This window comes from Daktulosphaira vitifoliae, unplaced genomic scaffold, assembly GCF_025091365.1.
Source record: "Daktulosphaira vitifoliae isolate Bord-2020 unplaced genomic scaffold, ASM2509136v1 Scaffold_2, whole genome shotgun sequence".
Lineage (NCBI taxonomy): Eukaryota > Metazoa > Arthropoda > Insecta > Hemiptera > Phylloxeridae > Daktulosphaira > Daktulosphaira vitifoliae.
Genome location: NW_026099573.1, coordinates 31633386 through 31653927, shown reverse-complemented (window position 1 = coordinate 31653927; position 20542 = coordinate 31633386). Strand labels below are relative to the sequence as shown.

Here is a 20542-nt window from a genome sequence, read left to right as displayed (position 1 = left end):
AGAAATAAACCAGCAATAGTAAATATCGTTAAAAAGCGGCAGAAACATCTAATAATATTAATATCGAAAAGAATAATACAAACAATGAGAGAGAAAGATATGTTGATAACATCAAAATGGCAAATAGTTGAACAGGAAATTTTGTTCAAATGGCATTTTCAAATAGACTACCCTAAGCAAATCGAACTACTTGTTCCCTTAATATAGCTTAAATATACATTCTCATATACCACACACTATATATATATATATATATACATGTATACATATTACATGTGTATTACTGTTGTGTTTATTGTATTGCATTACAAATGAGCCCTGTTATCCACTTATGTTGTGTGTGCGTTATCTGATGGAGCCTTTAAAAGTTTTTCAGAATACGCCTAGCGCCAATATCTAAACATATCCCAAACTAAAACTTTTATTTCCTTTTATAAGTGAACACAATGTGCATGAACTGTCTGCAGGTCGGCTCCAAACAGCGCTAATACACTAAGTAACAAATTATTTACAAGTCAATGAGCCACACTGAATACATACATTTCTTAAAATATCAATTGAGCACCAGTGATCTTAAAAATATTTATGTAGAGGTCGTAAGTAATTTATAATTTAATTGAAATATTACTACAATAATCGAATTATCAATTTGAATAAATCAATAATTAAAAAAATAAAAATAACTCTAGTTGAATATTTCCATTGTATTTAATTACATATAAAATATTAGTATAAAATTACAATTATTCATTAGTTCAACTACTAAAATTCTTAATTAGCGTATGAATTAATATTATGTTAGTCACAACAGTCACATTTCCTGGTGTAAATAAAATAAACATGTTCTGACTCAAACTCGACATAAATTATATTTATTAATTAAATGTGTTTGACAACTATAATTCATTAATTTTAAAATGTTATTAATAGATATATGATATCCAAATAATTTTAAATAACTATTATATTACTTTTACATAACATAGCATTAACAAAGAGATAAGTTCAAATTTATGATGTAATTCTATTAAAGAAAAACATTTTGTTGGTGAGAAAAGAAACAAAGAAAGATTTTTTTTCTTTCAAAGTCAATTCCCTATCAGTGTTGCTGATTTTTGTATTCTAAATCAGTTCCGTCTCTTCTTGCTATATAAGGTTATCGGAGCCTGAACGTCGCCTATTGCCATTTTTCAATTCGCATGTACATATTTCTTTACTCTTCGAAATGTTTAGATTAAAAAGGATTGGTATTCGAAATAAATGGAATTTTTATAATTTATTACCATAGCCATACTGAATAAGCCAGTAGATTTGTTAGCATTTTCTTGTAGTATTTTCAAAATTAAATTTCCGGTCTTCTAACTAATTTAAAAAATTACAGACAAAGAAAATCAACACTTAAAAATTATTTTTAAAGAATAAATATAAGTATATTTATTTGTTAGTTCCTACAGCATAACACTTATTAATTTCGATATGTACCTGAGAAAAGGTATTGGTTTTTTTTTTTTTTGTGTGTGTCACACTTACTTCCACTCCGACTATTTAAATGATTCTTGAATCGTTAAACAATACGAACATGTAAACCATACAGAAAAAAATTGACATATAAAATACCATTTGTTAAACTATAACTAAACTTTTATTTTGATCCCCATTAAAAAAAAAATAAAAACATAAAATTGTGCTAGTTTTATACTAATTTATTTGTATAAAAAATAACGGTAATTTTTTTCAACTTAAACAATGAATTCACTTCAAGCAAATTAAGTATCATTGGTTATTTTATACACAGAGTTAAAAAATGTTTCTTGTTTTAACGTTATTGAATAATGTGTCATAAAAAATAAAATAAAATTTAAGAAACTAGCAAACGACAACGTGTATTACCTGTCTTTGAATGTTTTGATATCAAAACATTTCGGACATTAAAAATCCTACAAAATTGCAATATTATTCTTTTATTGTTATTACTATCCACACAGTTATTTCCTATCCGTTTTATGATACAAGAGTTCTAGGAGACGTAAAGGGTACTTTATCGTTTCTTATTGTATATTATTTTGTACATATTCTTCAAAAAGTTTATGATATTCTAAGTTTTCCTACAGGGTTCAATAACTAATATATATATATATGTGTGTGTGTGTGTGTATGGATACTGTGATATACTCCCTAGAGTAGAAATTCTTGTGAAGATAAAAAAATTAAATCTTTTATAGGGTGACATTCTTGTGGATTCTTTATCTTTACCTATCAACAACGTTTGCTTTGATGTTTGAAGGGTCGTAACGACCTGGTACTTCAACTAGGACAAGAAGCGAAGGTAGTAACAACACAAATACACTATTGTTAGTATATATGACATGCTGCTGTTTGAAACTCTTAGTCAGTTCCCCGAGGAAACCCTCATCAAAATTGGAAAAGTGAATGAGAAAATAAAACGACAATAGTGAACATAGAGTAAATCATGCTGAGTAATTTAACGCCTACTCTATATAGGGTGTTCAGTAAGTAAAGAAACGGGTTTCTATTGTTCTCATTGTTTGTAACAACTTACCTATTTCCATACTTACAGAATCTTGTATAATACATACAAAAAAATATTTTCGTTTAGCCTAAATAAACCTTATCATTAAATGTTTTTTTTTTACATCTTTGTTTTGTAAAAAAAGTATAAATTACCATTTAAATAACAATTGATTAGATATTTAATAAGTAGTAACATTTAATTATTAAAATATTTAAAAATGTATTTTCAACAAATGAAGTTAAATAAATTTTATACAAAATTAATGAATTTTTCAAAGGGTATAACGGATATACCGGTTGCAAAAAATTCAATAGGCACAAATCTCATACTTTATTGATAGATAAGAAACAAAAATTTAGGATAAACTAAACATGAGAAACGTGCATTTTAATTACATATTTGTAACATGTATTTAAATTACTAGTAAAATAATTTCTTGATGGGCCGTCTGCAGTCAAGGTTTTAACTGCAACGCATTGTCTACAATAATATAACTGTTGACATCTATTTTATTTATTTATTTATTTAAATAAAGTAAAACAAAAGAAAAAAGACTTCTAGTATTCGGGACATGGTCATACAGAAGGCTACTTAGTATAAGCTGGACAGTATACGTTAAAACAAGAAGAGCTAAGTTAGTTGGTAAAATCTGGATCATAACAATTTACTTAGTAGGATAATAGAAGGTGCCATTGAAAGGAATAACAGCAGAGAACGATCACCAATAGACTATATTAGTCAAACAGTTAATAATATGGACTACAGATCTTATTGCGAATTACAGAGGAAAGCGAAGAGTCAGGAATGGAAAATTGCTGCCAATCAGCCTTAGGCTTTAAAAAAAAAAAAAAATTAATAAACTAATTTAAAACGATTTTTTAAAAATGCATTTTTTATACTGAGATTCACTAGGTTATGACATTTTTAATAACCAATAATCAAGCAAATATTTTACATTATTTTGCAAAAATTATTTTGACAGTTTTACATAACGTAAAATGTATACATTTTTATTATTTTTCTATAATAAGAAAAAACAAAATAAAATGTTTGATTTCTTCAAAATTTTAAAATAGCTACCTTGCAACATTCAAATAGGTATTTATTGAGTTATAAGAATGGAAAAATGCGGGTATATATAGCACGTATTGGTGTATATTACATATTATACTCGTGCTACATAATCAATATATTAAAATACTCATAACTTGATAAGTACTTATTATAAAGACGTTATCAACTCATCGAAATTTTTTGAAAGATAAGAGATAAATAATGACTATTTAAAAATTTTAAAAAATTTTAAATTTTATTTTTTACTTATTAGATAATATAATAAAATAATATTAAATATAGTAATAAAATATAGTACTATTACAAAGTTCAAATATATTAAAATTAAAAAAAAAAAGTAATGCAAAATATTTACTGGATTAAAAGTTTTAAAGATAAAGTAAGTTTCTATGATATCCCTTAATAATAAGATTTTTGTACAAGAACCTATATATAAGTATAATCTATGTGCAATTTATTATTATGTTAAAAATATGCAACTTTTTTAAAATTTTTAACGGAGGCCAAGGCTCACGGTAAAAAAGTAATCCCAAAATAAGTTTAAATCGTAACACTTATAACATAACGTTACTACAGGCACTGGACTAAACAGTAATTGAAATAGGAAGTAATAATAATACAAAAAACAATGATTATAATATTAAATCAGTACTTTTCTGTTTTACTTCAACGACAACTTTGAAGATATGTTATCGAGACAAATATATTTAACTTGTATTATTTTATATAAGCTCTAATTTAACATATTTTAAAGGATTTGCATTTTCTTAACCATATTCAAAAGTTAAGTTCAAAAATTTTAATCAGATTAACTAATTTTAAAATAATTAAATGAAAATTGTTTTTTTATTATTAAACTTATCGTTACAGTTGTAATTGTAACAATAGATAAAACTTTTTTTACATACTGTTTTATAGCTGTAATATTTGTAGTGATATATAGACTATTTCTGTATTCTCAACTCGGATTTTTAGACAAAAAATAAATAAATCTAGCTTAATACTAAAGAATAATATTGTAAGGGTTAAACGATGTGTTTGACGCTCTTATAAAACAAACCAGCTTAATGTTTACGATTGTAGTCCCCATAACAAGCAATTTTACAAAGCTGAAAACTCTATGTACAACATTAAAGGAATCTAATGTTCCTCCTAAGTTACGAATTTGGTAGACCTTATTTTTAAAATACAAAATCTTTCTAACAAATATAAATTACTTTTACTAAATTTTTCATTATTTATTTAACACTTACTATGTTTTGAACAAAGTTTAATACTACTTTGTCATAAAATCCATGCATTGTAAAATTAATAGTGTTTAATTACTACAATCTGCTTTATTCGATCGTTCACGTTTAACTTAATTTTTTTTATTATTAAAAAGAGCATAAATTAAAATAATTAATATGTTCACCTGCGCTCATCACGTGATTTTCGTAGTTACTATGTTTTGACATTATTAGCAGCCAAGTTTTTTAAACATGCACTAGGTAAAATTACGTGTGAACGACTCATTAATTAGACAACCGATATTTATTTGTACAAACGGTCAGTCAGTCACGTTATAAACTCATAAATAAACTTGAAAATAATCACCCAATTGTATTAATTTTAATTTTTGTTTTTATTCTAACAAAACAGAAATAGTCATAATATAAATACTTCTAAATATACAGGGTATTCAGTAAGTTTCTATTGTTATCATTTTTATAACAATTGACCTGTTTCCTTACTTACTGAACACTAGTATAATATTCTTAGGTAAATTAGATAAATAATTTCTTTTGTGGCTACTCATCAAGAAAAATGATTCGTGGTAGTATTGTACAATCAGATTATTGTCAAAACAATACATACATATGTATGTATGTAAAATACTTAACTCATTGCAAAATCTCTCATTAAAAAATAGCGTAGGTAGAACACAGTTTAATATACAGGGTGTTCAGTAAGTAAGAAAAAAGGGTAGTCGTTACCAACAAGACAATAATAGAAACCCATTTTCTTACTTACTAAACACTCTATATTTATTTATTTTTTATTTAATGGAAGAATCATACTATAATAAGATAAGAAAAAATCTAAAAAACTAGCGAAATACTTACAAAATTTATCATTGGGGGAGACAAATTTGTAGCAAAAAATATTAGAGATTTTTTTCTTGGTGATTTTCATCTAATATATATGGTTAACATGGCCAATAAATAAAGGATTTGTCTTGTATACACCAATACTTAAATTTCTAGTAGTTACAATCATTTGAAGGGTTTCTACCAGAGAAAAACAATTACATTATTCGGTTTCTATCAAGGTAAATGTTTAAAATTTAAAAAATCATAATTCTTCTATGATTATCACCAAACTCAAGGGAATACATGAAATTTTAAGATATTCGAGAAATTGGTAACATTTAGCTATACCAATGGCATACTCCTACAATAACGAGTCTGGGTGTGGCACAATTTAGTAATATAATGTATTTAACGCATTACACATATATACTTATAGGGCGTAACAACACTGTGAAAACTACCACGAAACATAATATTTACTTACCACTTTTTCATTTGTTAAATTGGCAAAGTAAAATTTATAGATGGTTTTTCTGCTAGCAAAATGTCTACAATTTTAGCTATTCAATTATTAAGTATTGTTGAATAAATTTCAAAAAAAAAACCATTTGATAATTTATAAAACCTATGAATATTAATCAACTTATTAAGATAGACGTGATAAATTGTTTCATTTAAGTTGAGTTTATTTGTAACCAATAGACATAAAAAATTAAAACTAGCGTAGCAATTATTTATTAATTCAGTTAACATCGGTTTTCATTACTGAGATACCTCCCTCTCTATAGTTATACACTTTATGTCAATAAAACAGTAAGCGCATCTTTTGTCGATCTACTTCGTCTTATTTTCTCAGAACGAATAATAAATCTCTCTTTTTTTTTTTGTTTCTCTTTTGCTCCAACAACAATAATGGATGTTTCATTCGATTTATTTGCTGTTCCGGCACGGAACAGGAACAATAGAAGAAACAAGTTGGCACTTTGAACTCAATACAGAGAAACCCGCGATTATTTGAGGCACATTGTAAATTATAGTTGGGCCAAACGTTTTCAATTGTTTAAAACATATTACTGAATTTAGACTTCAAGCACTCCTTTCGGTGGTTAATATACTTCGCAAACTTTGTTTGACCTTAAACATTTTATAGGTTCCATTGATAAACGCAATTTTTATTTTTGATAGTTAAAAGTGTATGTTCAATGTATAATAAGTACGTTTTTTACGTTGAAACAAATTAATAAAAATAGTCATTTTATAATATGAGCAATTCGTGAATGAAAATAAAATATATATTTTTGGAATATAAAATATATTAAAAAAAAATTCAAATAAAGTTAATATTTTAACTATACAGATATATTTTCGGTTGCCCTCGAAAATAATTATATAAATAATAAGAATATAATTAAGTAATATTGTCCTCTTCTTTTAGCTTCGATGTGAAGCTGAAAATGTATTGGTTTTACTATGATATGTTTTTTTTTTTTTTTTGTAACTACTCATTGTTTGTTAATGTTTAACATTTATATTAGCTGTAACACTAATACCATTTAGGAAATTACAAAGAACATTTCAAAAAATAATTATTACAATTTTAGCTTCGATGCGAAGCTAGGAAGGTATTAATTTTGTTTTTTTTCTGTGTCTGTTAACACTTTTTCTCAGCTCTCACCGAATCGATTTCTTTCAATGATATGTCAAAGATCACAAATCGTATCTAGTCGATTACAATTTTTAAATCGCTAATTTTCAAAATTTTTTCAATTTTTTTTACTAAAAACTGCCATAACTTTTTTAAAAATGAACATATCAATATAATTTTTTTTTATATAGATGCATGATATCATTACCTTTCATTTGGTATATTTTTTTGTTATATCTGATCCTTTAACTGTCCACAGGGGGGGATTTAAAATGACCACTTTTTCAACTTAACTTTTGAAAATGTTCCGGAAGGTCTGACACTTTTATATATATCTTAAATTAAAGCTAATGTAATATACTTTAATATGAAAAAAAAAAATTTGATCTCTGGACTTGTTTTCATGGTGAAATTGGCTATCGAATGCTATTTTTGTGTGAAAATTCTCGATTTTGTATTTTACATTTTTAACTTTATAATATTATAACATATTGAAAAGTGTATGGATCAACACAATTTTTTTATGAGAAATAAAATTTTTTAATAAACCCTTTTTCATTCGACATACTTTTTCTTAATCAGGATATTACTAAGGAACTAGCATATCATGTAGCTTTTGGAATAATCCACCAATTTTTTAAAATTAAACACTATCTAAAGATTTGCATCGAAGCGTTTATTTTTGATAGTGATTTTAATCACTGTCAGATATCATTATACTTGATCCAACTATACCACGGCACCACTGTGCCGCGACCCCCCTGTGCTGGTTTTTTTTTATTTTACTTGATGATGGTTTGCTTCAAACGCATATCAGTCAATTACATATTTAAATTAAAATTTATTAAAATTCAACGGGTATTTAAAACTACTGTTAAATTGTGTATTTATTAGCGTCAGAACATTTTGATACTATTCTACAAATTATATTATTAAACTCAAATGCTCAACGCGGAGAACAAATTACTTTGATCTTTTCCTTCAACCGTAAACACTTGTAAATTTACCTCCAGTAATAAATCGCTTTATGATTTAGTAAAATTTAATTAACTAAAACGCATTACGCTAAATCATATGTAGAAACATCATAAGAATATTAATATTAATTAAGCGTTGTAAGTTATGCACGACTTAATAACGTCTAATGAAAATAATGTTGTGAATTGATCATACTACAAACATAATCATGATTACACAGTAATGATTTAATTTTCATGGTAATCTAGTATGTTATTTTTTTAACGAATTAACATTACTTGAATCGAGTGAATTAATAGGTGTACTTTTGTCAAGTATCGTAGAAAAATCATGTGTTTGAGTTCAATCAACAAGGCAGCTACGCTTAGTACTTGAGACATTACTGTACCCTTGACAGCCCCGGGTACACGATTTAGCACTTAGAGTGTATACTTTGATTGTCATTATTACCTTGCTATCATTGTACTTTAAATACTTCTAGATAAATGAATCAACGTTTTAAATTTCTTAACTTTTATAGATTCTATCCTAGATAAATTTCATCAAAAGTGCCATATTACTAAAACACAAAAATAATTAATGAATCAATAAGTTCCGATGCAAACAGTTAAATGGCAAATATATAACAAGATGAATTCGTGCACTGTTAAGCTGTTAAGTTTTTATAAGTCAATGTCATAACCAATAATGTAAATGATATATTGTCCAGGTATAGTACATTAATTTTAGTATGAAAAATTATAAAAAATATCTTGAAACAAATTTCAATAGTATTCTTGAAATTGACAGTAATAGAAAATTATCTTAATTATTTTATAAAAATATTTTTTTAGTTTTGAAGGTTTAGAGTTATTTTACTAACTGCATAATAATAGGCTACTTAATTCTTAAGGAGTCTAGTGTAGATTTATCACCTCGCAGGATTATTTCCTTCCTGCATCCGGAGAAGATCTTCAATTTATGCAAATGCTATTAAAGAGTTGAATTATAACTATTCTGAAGTTGTAGGTCAATTGAACCGAGGCAAAAGGGCGTTCGCGATAATTATATGATTCCGAGATAATAAATGAACTCATACAAAGTACACCTTCATATACTGCCTTATAATGAATATTTTTTAAGTTAAACTCAATTGGATATCATGGAAAACAATTTCGTATTTATTGTATAAAGAGAAATATATTATATAAGCTAATAATTTATGTTATTATTTATTATATATATAAAATATTCAAATTTCCATTAGAACCAAAATTATAGTTTGAAAATTTCATCAACTACATTTTTTACATGACACAGGAAAATTACCGATCAAGAACGTAGTACAAAATGACATGATCATTCAATGCTTACACTACGTAGTGATAAATATAATAAGTATTTTAATATAAAAATAAACAAGTTGTTACAAGAAGAATATATATCATGTTATTAACTATAATCAATAAACCATTGTTATTTCATATAAAGTGAACATGTATGAACACTTTTTATAACATGAATGATGTGATACATCATTTATATATTTTCAGAAATACCTTACTATGCATAAAAATATTTGTAGAATTACTCATACTACTATAAAATCAAATTAGGAAATTGATGTGGCGTAATTGCATCATTCAGATGAGAGACCATACAGGTTTCCGTAGCTTTAACAATGACACACGCCTTTCCACATAATGAGGTTTCATCAGGTCAACAGATCGCGTAAAAATCCTGTCAAATCGTAAGGTAAAGCCGATCTCATCTAGTTGGGATAGAGGTTAAGAACATGACGATGATAACTATAAAATCATATTATTTTATATCGATCACTTTCACTAATTGAAATTTGTTGATTAAGTTGAGAGTTAAAAATATTACTAAATTTAAATCCTCTATGTCTAACAATAGACATGATCGATGATGACACCAAAATGTTACACTAAATTCATAAGGGGAATATCACGTGTGTATTTGGTGATACAAGATAACGTTTCATGTGCTGTGAGATTGGATTACATAGAATAAAACGCGGTCGAGGGTCACATTCACCATCATTGTCGTGTAACTAACAACTAGAGAGGGTTCTTGGCGTGGACAAGCATCATATTATACAATAGTAATGATAATTCGTTATTGTAAGTAGCAAAAAAAAAAAAACCCCAGTTACAAATAAATAAATGAAATACCGCGTAAGCGAGTGTTTTAACGTTTGACGCGCGTTCTTCCCAGGGGATGAAAACTATAATATTATACGGTAGTAGTTGTTTCGAATTGAGAAGAAACAGAATGGATGCTGGTCATAAGTATGAAAAAAAGCCTGAATTTTGGTAACCCCATTTCACGTTTTCTCTCTAAATGTACACACACAAATGTGTCACTAGTTTTTGGTACGATAATTTCCCAAAAGGCGTCTACACGAGAAGAACCCCACACACATATGGTGGCAGTACCCTCTCGTCTTTGAATCATACCATGTATACCCAAACATTGTACGCATCTCGACCTCATTCTCATTCTCTACACACATGTCGAGCACACCCGTTCCTTTCGTTTAATACATTGGTGTTAGTCAACAGTCTTTCCCTGTTTCAATGTCTATATGTGTGTATGAGTAAGACACCCTCACAAAATTAACATGCATATTGGAAACCTCTGGGACCAAATCCTTTGATGATTCGACCCTTTAGGCCACCTCAGATCCCAAGGTAATTATCGTTCATTGTCTACAAGCATGATTTGCTCAGTTTTCGACCCTCGACATTTCCCTTTTTCATCAAAAGCAAAAAAAAACAATAAAGAATTGAATCTATTCCAATATCGTCTTCGTTTTTTTTAATTACGTTTGTAAAAATTCAGTAAAATGCAAATTCCCAATGAGCATAGCACACTCACAACAAAAGCTTTTGATGTAATTTCAAAAATAATGTGTATATATAAATATATATTACCATAGACAAAATATTTGATTCTAAAATACCCTAAGAAAATTGTAAAAAGTTCCTTTTAATTTTTTTTCTTAAAATCAATCCGCCTCCTGATCGCATGTTGCAATATTATCGTGCTTTTAATAGTTTCTCAGCTGTCATAAAATACACGCTATTATATTATTATTATACACAATATGTGTACGGGAACGGTTCAAATGAAATAAACGTGTGGATTTATTATAACCGTGTAGAAAACCCTATTAACACTTAAGCTGTTTCGAATTTAACTACCGCGGTTAATGCTTTATTTTATTACCTCTCTCTTAAAACCGAATTGTCTCATTTCATTTTGTTTTTTAATTAACATCTCAGTCTCATATATCCTTTTAGTTTGACTCGTTGCATACAAGCATTTATTCGACCGTATGCCCAATTTTTATACTGTTATGAAAAATACCTAGACTGACTTCACATAGAATTGTGTAAATTAAAAGAATAATCTTTTACACACATAAATAGTTGAATCTGTAATTATATAGGATTATTTTATGTATACTTATGTTGGTTGCGTAGACACCGTAATTTCGTGATTCAAATCAATTTCTATTTAAATAAGATCATCTATTTGCGCGTTAACCATTAGGTATCGCGTGCTTATTTTTTATTAAGCAAATATTACCTTCTACGAATTACAATGCACACCATATTTTATAGGCACGAATAATTATCGCGTTTTATCTAGAATCATAATTTTTTTTATAAAATATGGTCTTCAATTTCATTATACCTAAAATTATTATACACATTAAAAAAATATTTTATCAAAATAATAGATCTTAATTTCGAAGTATTAATCATACTTGATGAAATAACTCCAGTAATATGCTGCTTACACAAATTGTAATTAGATATTACTATTATTAATTAGATATTATGAAACAGTAAAAGCTCGTTTTTTTTTTTTGCAGTTTCAAACTAATTACAATAAATATTATTTGCACGCATAACATCAAAAATATCTACTGAATATAATAGTAATTATGTGTATAATACTTATTAAAAATATAGCCAGTAAATCAATAAAATTTTGCTAATATAATAAGTGTTCTGTGCAAAATTTCAGGAAAATATTTCATTGAATAACATAATGTTATTTTGTATATAAATAATAATGATTCATAATTCACATACTTTGGTATTTAACTCATCAACAAAATGTATTTCTTTTTATCAATTGCAAAAAGCAATTATTATAAAAATTACTAAGAGCAACTAATTTCTACCATACTCACCGACATACTGGTCGACCCCAAGTAGTTGGGATGAAGGCGAGGAAGAAGAAGAAGACTCACTCGCTGGACTTTAATATTGTTAAAATCAAAAAAAATACGTTTCGTTCAAATTTAAAACTACGTGATATTGGAAAAATATTCTTAAGCAAAACTATGACAAAAGAAAATTCAGCATGAGTTTTATTGCGTGATCGAGACACGCAACAAAGTGTTACTCGGTATACATTAGTACATGGAACGTGGTCAGGTCTCGAATAGAACAACGACGAGGGGCGCGCACACACACGTTACAGTCGCCCTACAATAATAATTTGACGCGAATACGTGTTGGAAGGAAAACTGCGACCGGGCTTAGATATGAGTTTTCCGATCAAACTACACACGTACATATATTCAGTATACATGCATTATATAACGGCAAACAATCATAATGATAGTTTTGTGCAAGTGAGACGATAATATGAAAGTTTTTTTATGATAAAACATAAACAATACTATCTTTCTTTATGTGTCCCTATCCGTTGTTAACTATAAATTAAAATTATAACGCCAACTAGAAAAATATATAATTTATAATTTAAAATTATTAAATATATAATTTAAGTTTTGGTCAAACTTGATAATACAATCAGTATTTAGACTTATTAAGTATAGTATTTGTGAAATATTAGTCATAAAAAAATAAAAACGCTTACCTGTTTGATCCACATCGTCAGTCCAAGCTTTTGATTTTTCTGAAACAGAAAAATATCGAAGAAAATTTATCAAAAAACAATACAAACATTTGTTTATTATACAGTTAAATGAAATAAAAATAAAATTATCAAAATAATAATGGATACACATAGCATGTTCAAAATGTATTTTGCTGAGGTTTTTCAATGCAAATAATTTACACATGAAAGTCACTGAGGATTTCTGCAGTGTACTTATTATTTTGTCTATTTCTGTCTTTATTTTGCGCAAATGAAAATTTACATAAACCCAACATAAAACACGACATCTGCCCGGATACAGTTGTTAAAACGTTTCTTTTAAAAATGGGCCACATTATATTAGAGTGAAATTCCAACAGTGGCCAATTGGTGCAGGGAGCGACATAAAAAGCTACATTTTATGCAGTTGCGGACAATGGTGAATGAGCCCATCGCGTTTGTTTTGGCCGAAGAGGGCGGGAAAACGGAAACTTCTATGCGCTATAAATCAGATCAAGTTAAAGAGAAACGAAACCGTGTGTTCAGTATTCAGCCAACTATACAACAATGCGGTGTATATTAGCTAAAACTGGAAACCGATAAAACTTTAGTGATTATTCAACGTTTTCAATTTCTATTTATTTATTTTCCACTATCTTATGCTCGTTTACAGCAATTCGGAAGAAATATCAAGTAAAATGACGAATATTAAAAATACAATTCCCCTCTATATCCACTACACTTTAACTGAATGTATTGTACCATGACAAAAACTTAATAGCAAATTAATTATTCTTAAATCAATTTTTTATAAATGTATAAATTTCTTTTATATTAAATATAGATTATATAATCTATACAGTAGAAAAATACTAGAAAAATGTATGTGCTTATCTATAGATCTTCTAAATTGATCATCTATAAATAGTAAATCAGTATTTCTATAACTGAAATTCAATCAATATTTATGCTACAGTTTAATGACTGTCAGTATTAGGTATAGTTGTAAACTGCAATGTCAAATAACCATTATTTTAGGTACTTATTCTATTATAGTTTTAATATTTATTCGTATTTTTATAGAATAACTACAAATTGTTTTTCTGAAAATAAAAAAACCCAGAAATATTAACGAAAATAGAAGATTTTTAATACTTAGATATTATGAAATTCATGAAAATATATTTACAAATAAAAAAAAAAATTTTCTCGTGTTTTCAATTTAAATTAAATACTAAATAAAACACGAATAATTTTGTTTGCTCGTTTAAATATTCAATAGTTTTGTAACATATAATCCATTTAGAAAGGAATACTTACTCTAAACAAATAAATGCATCATTTTGTAATTCATTAATAATAAGATCAATTACTGAAATTGAAATAATCGTTAGAACATTAAGTCATTAAATTTTCAACTTATCGTTGTCCTAACGTGAGTTATTTTGTAAACATTATACGTCTATTTTAGTTGCATTTAAATTAAACCTATATAATTAATTACAACTAACATAAATCATTTCGTTTATTAAATATTTTCTGTAGTATAAGAATATCTATTTACATCTTTTATATTTCTTTCATTTATCAATATAATATTGATTATTAAGAATAACATTATCCATTAAATATAAATTTATTACTTTAAAAAAATGAATGATTTTATAATGTTTTTAAATGTAAAAAGAATGTAGTAAATCGTTGATTACAAAATATGAATACGAGTTTCGAATTAGATATTAAATTGACTCATTGTATTTACAATATTATTTTCAAGGTTAGCAAAATTAAAATACTTAGCTCAGTCAGTAATAAATAGTTTAATTGCATGACAAGTTTTTTCATTAATTTTGTTTTGTAAAATAAACATACATGTTTGGACGATTTGAATACATTTTTCTTTCAATATTCGATTCTTTTTAAATGAAATTTTTTAAAAGTTTAAGTTACCAAACGATAACACGTCATGCCTCGGTGAGTAGGTACTAAGGTAGATTTCATTACGCTAGGCTATATAGATTATCCCGTCCTCTCTGCCAAAAGATATAGCTTGTAGAGAGGGCGATAAACATGATTAAAAATAATAATAATCAAATATAATACTTAATTAAAATAAAGTTTAATAAAATGAAAAAATACATAAATGGCATTCGTAAAATGAGCTATAAAAATTAATTACTTTAATAACTTTTTTCTTAGAGATAAAGAATATTAAATATAATTTATTATTTCATCTAGAGATTAATCTCAAAAAAAATATTGAAAAACTATTATTTTTAATTAATTTTAGTAATTTAATTTAGTGAATACAGTTAACACGTGGTTTGCCATTTAAGTATTCCAAAAGTATAAAAGAAAATTAACACCCTTGCATTCGTTTAACTTTTTTACAATCAAAGCACAAAATAATATGAACATTTCGATTTAAAACTTTTGACTCTAATAACGTGTAGATCTCTACCGTCTTTACAATAAAGAATTATTCAAACGCCTCTCCCTCTTATCTGTCCGACGGGTTTATCCGGTGTGAAACGACGATGAGCCCCAGTTGTTTCCTGGGCGGGGGTAGGAAGGCCACCAACATAATTTGTTATCGTTGAATTTCACTCTTCTACCGGTGCTTTTTAAAAACCGTCTTGGCATCTGAAAATTGTTTTCCGACGTCAATACGGGCCGTTGCCACCTACCATGCAATAGACGGGGATTTTATAGGTGGAAGACTACGTTTATTTTTGTTCTTATACTTTACCCTCCAAACATTGCCGTTACCTCTGCCATTTCTAGAAAAACAAAAACCTGGATATAACTTCAATCCATTCATCTGTTTTAACGATAGAGAGTACATTGATATATATGCGTTAACCCTCGCCTGTTAATTTACAGCATCTCTTTACCATGTCGTCGTTTATATCCCGTATGGTGTGTACAAACAACGCTTAAAAAGGGTGCGAAGAAAAGTTACGACGCTTCGTTGGCTACTTACAAATATATATATATATATATATACATATAGTTACATTAAAAATTAAAGTAGCCATTTTTTAAAGTACATTTTAAGTTTAAAGATCGGTATAAGATATCTAATTAATTTGTAAAAGTAATAAATTTTCTACAGTATTTTAAAGTTCATAGAATTTTAAATTTTCATGTGTTTATTTACAGTATTAAACATTAAAATATGTATTAAGAAAATTTCAAAAATAAAAAAAAAATGTATTCTTTTGACGATAACTAATTTAATTATAGTTATATAACTTTTTCCGTGTAAATAATTTTCATTTTTCGTTTCAATTACAAATAATCATTAAAACAATAACAATATTCATGAAAAAAATTCAATAACTGTACATAATGTGAAAAAATGCTTTACTTCTATCCTTTCCTTATTTAAAATATATAGTTTATATTATAGACTAATTCTTAATACCCTAAAATAAACATGAAGATATTAAAATTTGTATAAAATTTAAAACGCTGTAAAAATTGAACTACAAGAAATTAAAAATGATTTTACTTTCAATTATTTTCTTAAAGTCTACTCTAAAAATTGATATACAGTGGACCCCCGGTAATCCGGCCCCTGGTTAATCCGGCGCCCCTTGTAATCCGACATGTCTATTATTATTGGGTATTTTTTTTACAATCTTCGCTAATGTAGATAATGCATGATTGAACAGGTTACAATTGTGCTCAAAGTATAGATTCTTTGTATACTGTTTATTCATTGTGTATTACGTATACGTACCTAGTAAATTATGTCGTCACAAGCCCAGAAGCGAAAGCACAAAACACTGACAATTAAAGAAAAATGTGATATTTTAGACCGTTTAAATCGTAATGAATCTTTTAGTAGTTTAGCAAGTGAATATGGCGTAGGCCGATCTACAATTTATGATATTAAAAAAAATCATGAGAAGATTAAAAACTTCGTATCAACTACTGACTGTGGGCCAGGCAAGAGACAGACACTCAAGAAAGCTGAACATCCAGAAGTGGAAGAAGCTGTGTACATGTGGTTTCTTCAGGAAAGAAATAGGCATGCTCCAATTTCGGGACCCATGTTGACCATGAAAGCTAAGTTTTTTTATAAGGAAATTATAAAAAAAGATGATTTTGTGGCTAGCAAGGGATGGTTAGAACGTTTTAAAAGTCGTCATGGCATACGTTTAATGACTATAACAGGAGAGAAACTTTCTAATGATGCTACCTGCATAGAGCCATTTAAATTAAGATTTTTGCAAAAGGTGAAAGATTTAAATCTTAACCCATCACAAGTGTACAATGCAGACGAATCAGGACTTTTTTGGCGTGTGATACCAAACAAAACTTNATTTTTGGCGTGTGATACTAAACAAAACTTTCGTTTCCTTTAACGAAAAATCCGTACCTGGGCGAAAAGTAAGTAAAGAGCGTGTAACCATACTACCATGTGCAAATGCTGCGGGTACACACGCGCTAAAAATGNTGCTGCGGGTACACACGTGCTAAAAATGATAGTCGTTGGAAAATCGAATAAACCACGTGCATTCAAAAACATTGATTTGCCTGTACATTATTATGGTCAAAAAAGTGCGTGGATGACAAAAGACCTTTTCAAGAAGTGGTTGAAAATGCTTGAAAAATCATAATTTTCCTCAAAAAGCGTTATTGCTTATTGATAACGCTCCCGGTCATCCGTCTGAAGAAGAACTGACAACTGAGGATAAATGCATCACTGCGATGTTTCTTCCACCAAACTGCACTGCACTGATTCAACCAATGGATCAGCATATCATTCAGTTTGTCAAGCAAAATTATAAAAAAAATCTANTAAGCAAGATTATAAGAAAAATCTACTTCTGAAAGCTGTATCAAAAGATCAGCCAATGAAAAAACTTTAAAAGAATTCAATATGAAAGACTTGGTTTTTGCTCTTTGTCAATCGTGGAATGCATTACCTTCGTCAACTATTACATCGTCTTGGAAAAAGTTATGGCCGGACATAGTCACCAGTCCTAGCAACGATCCGCAAATCAGTGTAACTACGGAAGTAATAGAGAAAGTTGTTGCTGAAACACAGATAAGATCGCAAGATTTGGAAATCTGGTACCATGGATTGGATAAGGAGGAAAATATTTTTTATGAAATGTCTGACGATGAGATTATAAAAGAGATATCTAGTAATACAATCATAAATCAGGAAGATGACGACGACGTAATTGCAACTACTCCGCAAGTGATAGCACAAGATGCAGCTTACGCCTTTGAACTCGGTTTGCAATGGCCTGAGGAGAATAGTGCATCCTACAACGAACTTTTACTTTTAAGAAGACTGAGGGACAGAACATTGGTCTCGCATTTCAATAATGTTAAGCAAAAAAAAATTGATAAATATTTTCATGCTTCATAAACTCATATCATGATTTTTATTCATAATTTTTGAATATTTTAGTATGTACATTTGTTTAAACACAATTACATTGTAATTGTATTCCTTAATGTAAAGTTATTGTTTTTTTTAAGTTCTCTAGCATTAATGACGTTAATTTTATAATAAAACATAAGCTTTCTATTGTGTTGTTTAATTTACTTAAGTCGACATACATAATGAAGCATGATTTATACTTCACACCAGGGCCTATCAAGACCAAATCTTATCTTTGGATTTGTGATTTTTCGGATTACAAGGTACCCTTTTGTTAAAATTTCCGGACTATAGGAGGTCTTAGGGAATACTCTATAATCCGACAAATTCGATAGTTCGACACTGACCTGCAAAACGTTTGTCGGATTACCGGAGCTCCACTGTATTGATATAATTTCTTGATATATTTTTATTTTAATGTTTTTTAATCTTTTTTAAAATGATTTTTTTTTATTAAAAAATAAAATATTTCCTATGATATTTTCATTGTCCTTATGTATAGTAACAGAATAAAAAAATATATAGATATATTAGGTTGGCGTAAAATAAATTAATTTTCGAATTATTAGTGGGATACCCCTAACTTTTTTCTACAACTTAAGTAAGGTTGGTACTAATAATAAAAATTTGTAAAATTTAAAGTAAAAAAAAATGTTTTCTTGTCACACAACACGCTTTCAGTAAATTGACCAAATATACCCCAAAAAAAAATATTTTTATTAAGTTATTTTTAACTTAAACCATTAGTTTTGTTCGAATATCATACGAACATATCACTTTTTTATTATTTTTATCGTATATACAATATCTATACATAGCTATTTCAATTTCATATTTCAAATCGAAAATTTATTGCATAATTACAAAAAAAAACAAAAAATTAATGGTTTAATTTTTAATTGAATGAAAAGTTAATAAAAAATAATTCATTATTATTTCGAGCTCTTAAAATTTTTAATTGTTAGGTATATGAATTTTTTTTTCACAAATGTTCAAAACTTAGACATTTTATACAATTTATATTATTAGTTCTTTTTTTTACATAAAATATTTTTTTTTTAAAACACTGTAAATCTGTAATAAACTAATTCATCTAAAAATAGATGTTATGCATATATGAGAAATTATACATATAAAAATCATCTCTTGGGTGAGAATAATAGCTAGAATAAAAATAAAAATAAAAAAAAATTTGTAAAATCTTTAAAATTTATTACCAAAAAAAATTATTTTTATAAGTCCTACAAAACTTTCCATCGACACTTCACAATATTAAGAATTATTCATTTTATAGTTCAGTTTACGTAAATTTACACTGGTTAAAAATAAATGTATTTTTTTTTCTAAGGCCAAGAAGCGTAGTCACCCATTTAAAAGAGGCATGTATCCTTGAAAAATATATCAAAAAGTGGTTTTTTTAAAAAAATATTGTGTACATGTGTATTAGATTTATCTAAAATAAAACCTAATATTAAATACCTGCGTCTGTAACAAAATATATTATATTATGACCGATACTTGACGGTATTCAATATTTATGATTAAAAATTAAAAATACATGTTTATTTTAATCTGAATAATTATTACGTTCAGAAAAATGTATTTATACAAATATTTTATTCTCAAATTATTTTCGATAAAAGATAATTATTTACGTGCCTTTTTTATGGATCTATGACAAATGCGCGCATGACTATTTGTGCGTAGTTTAAACTTTAGAAATAGATTATTCATTTAAGTAAAAAGAATATATTTTTAATATACAAAATCAGAAATCATAAAATTATAATTTTGAAATTTTAATGATAAAAAAAAATATTAAAAGTCTATAAAACCGATAGCACTAGTCAATGACCAAATATACATTTTTAAATGAACAAGATTTAAATGCTATCCACCTTTCTATTTGAGAATTCAATAATATATTAAAAAAA

At 27.3% G+C, this 20542-nt stretch overlaps 1 protein-coding gene across 2 annotated transcripts in view; it reads right to left on the bottom strand.

Moving 5' to 3' along the window:
• Positions 1–20542, bottom strand: part of LOC126899326 (uncharacterized) — a 143749-nt gene that overhangs the window by 91509 nt on the left and 31698 nt on the right. For both annotated transcript variants that reach the window (XM_050674120.1, XM_050674118.1), the window contains exon 3: positions 13205–13243. In XM_050674120.1, the coding sequence (XP_050530077.1) occupies positions 13205–13243 (39 nt within the window). The remainder of the gene's footprint in view (positions 1–13204; positions 13244–20542) is intronic.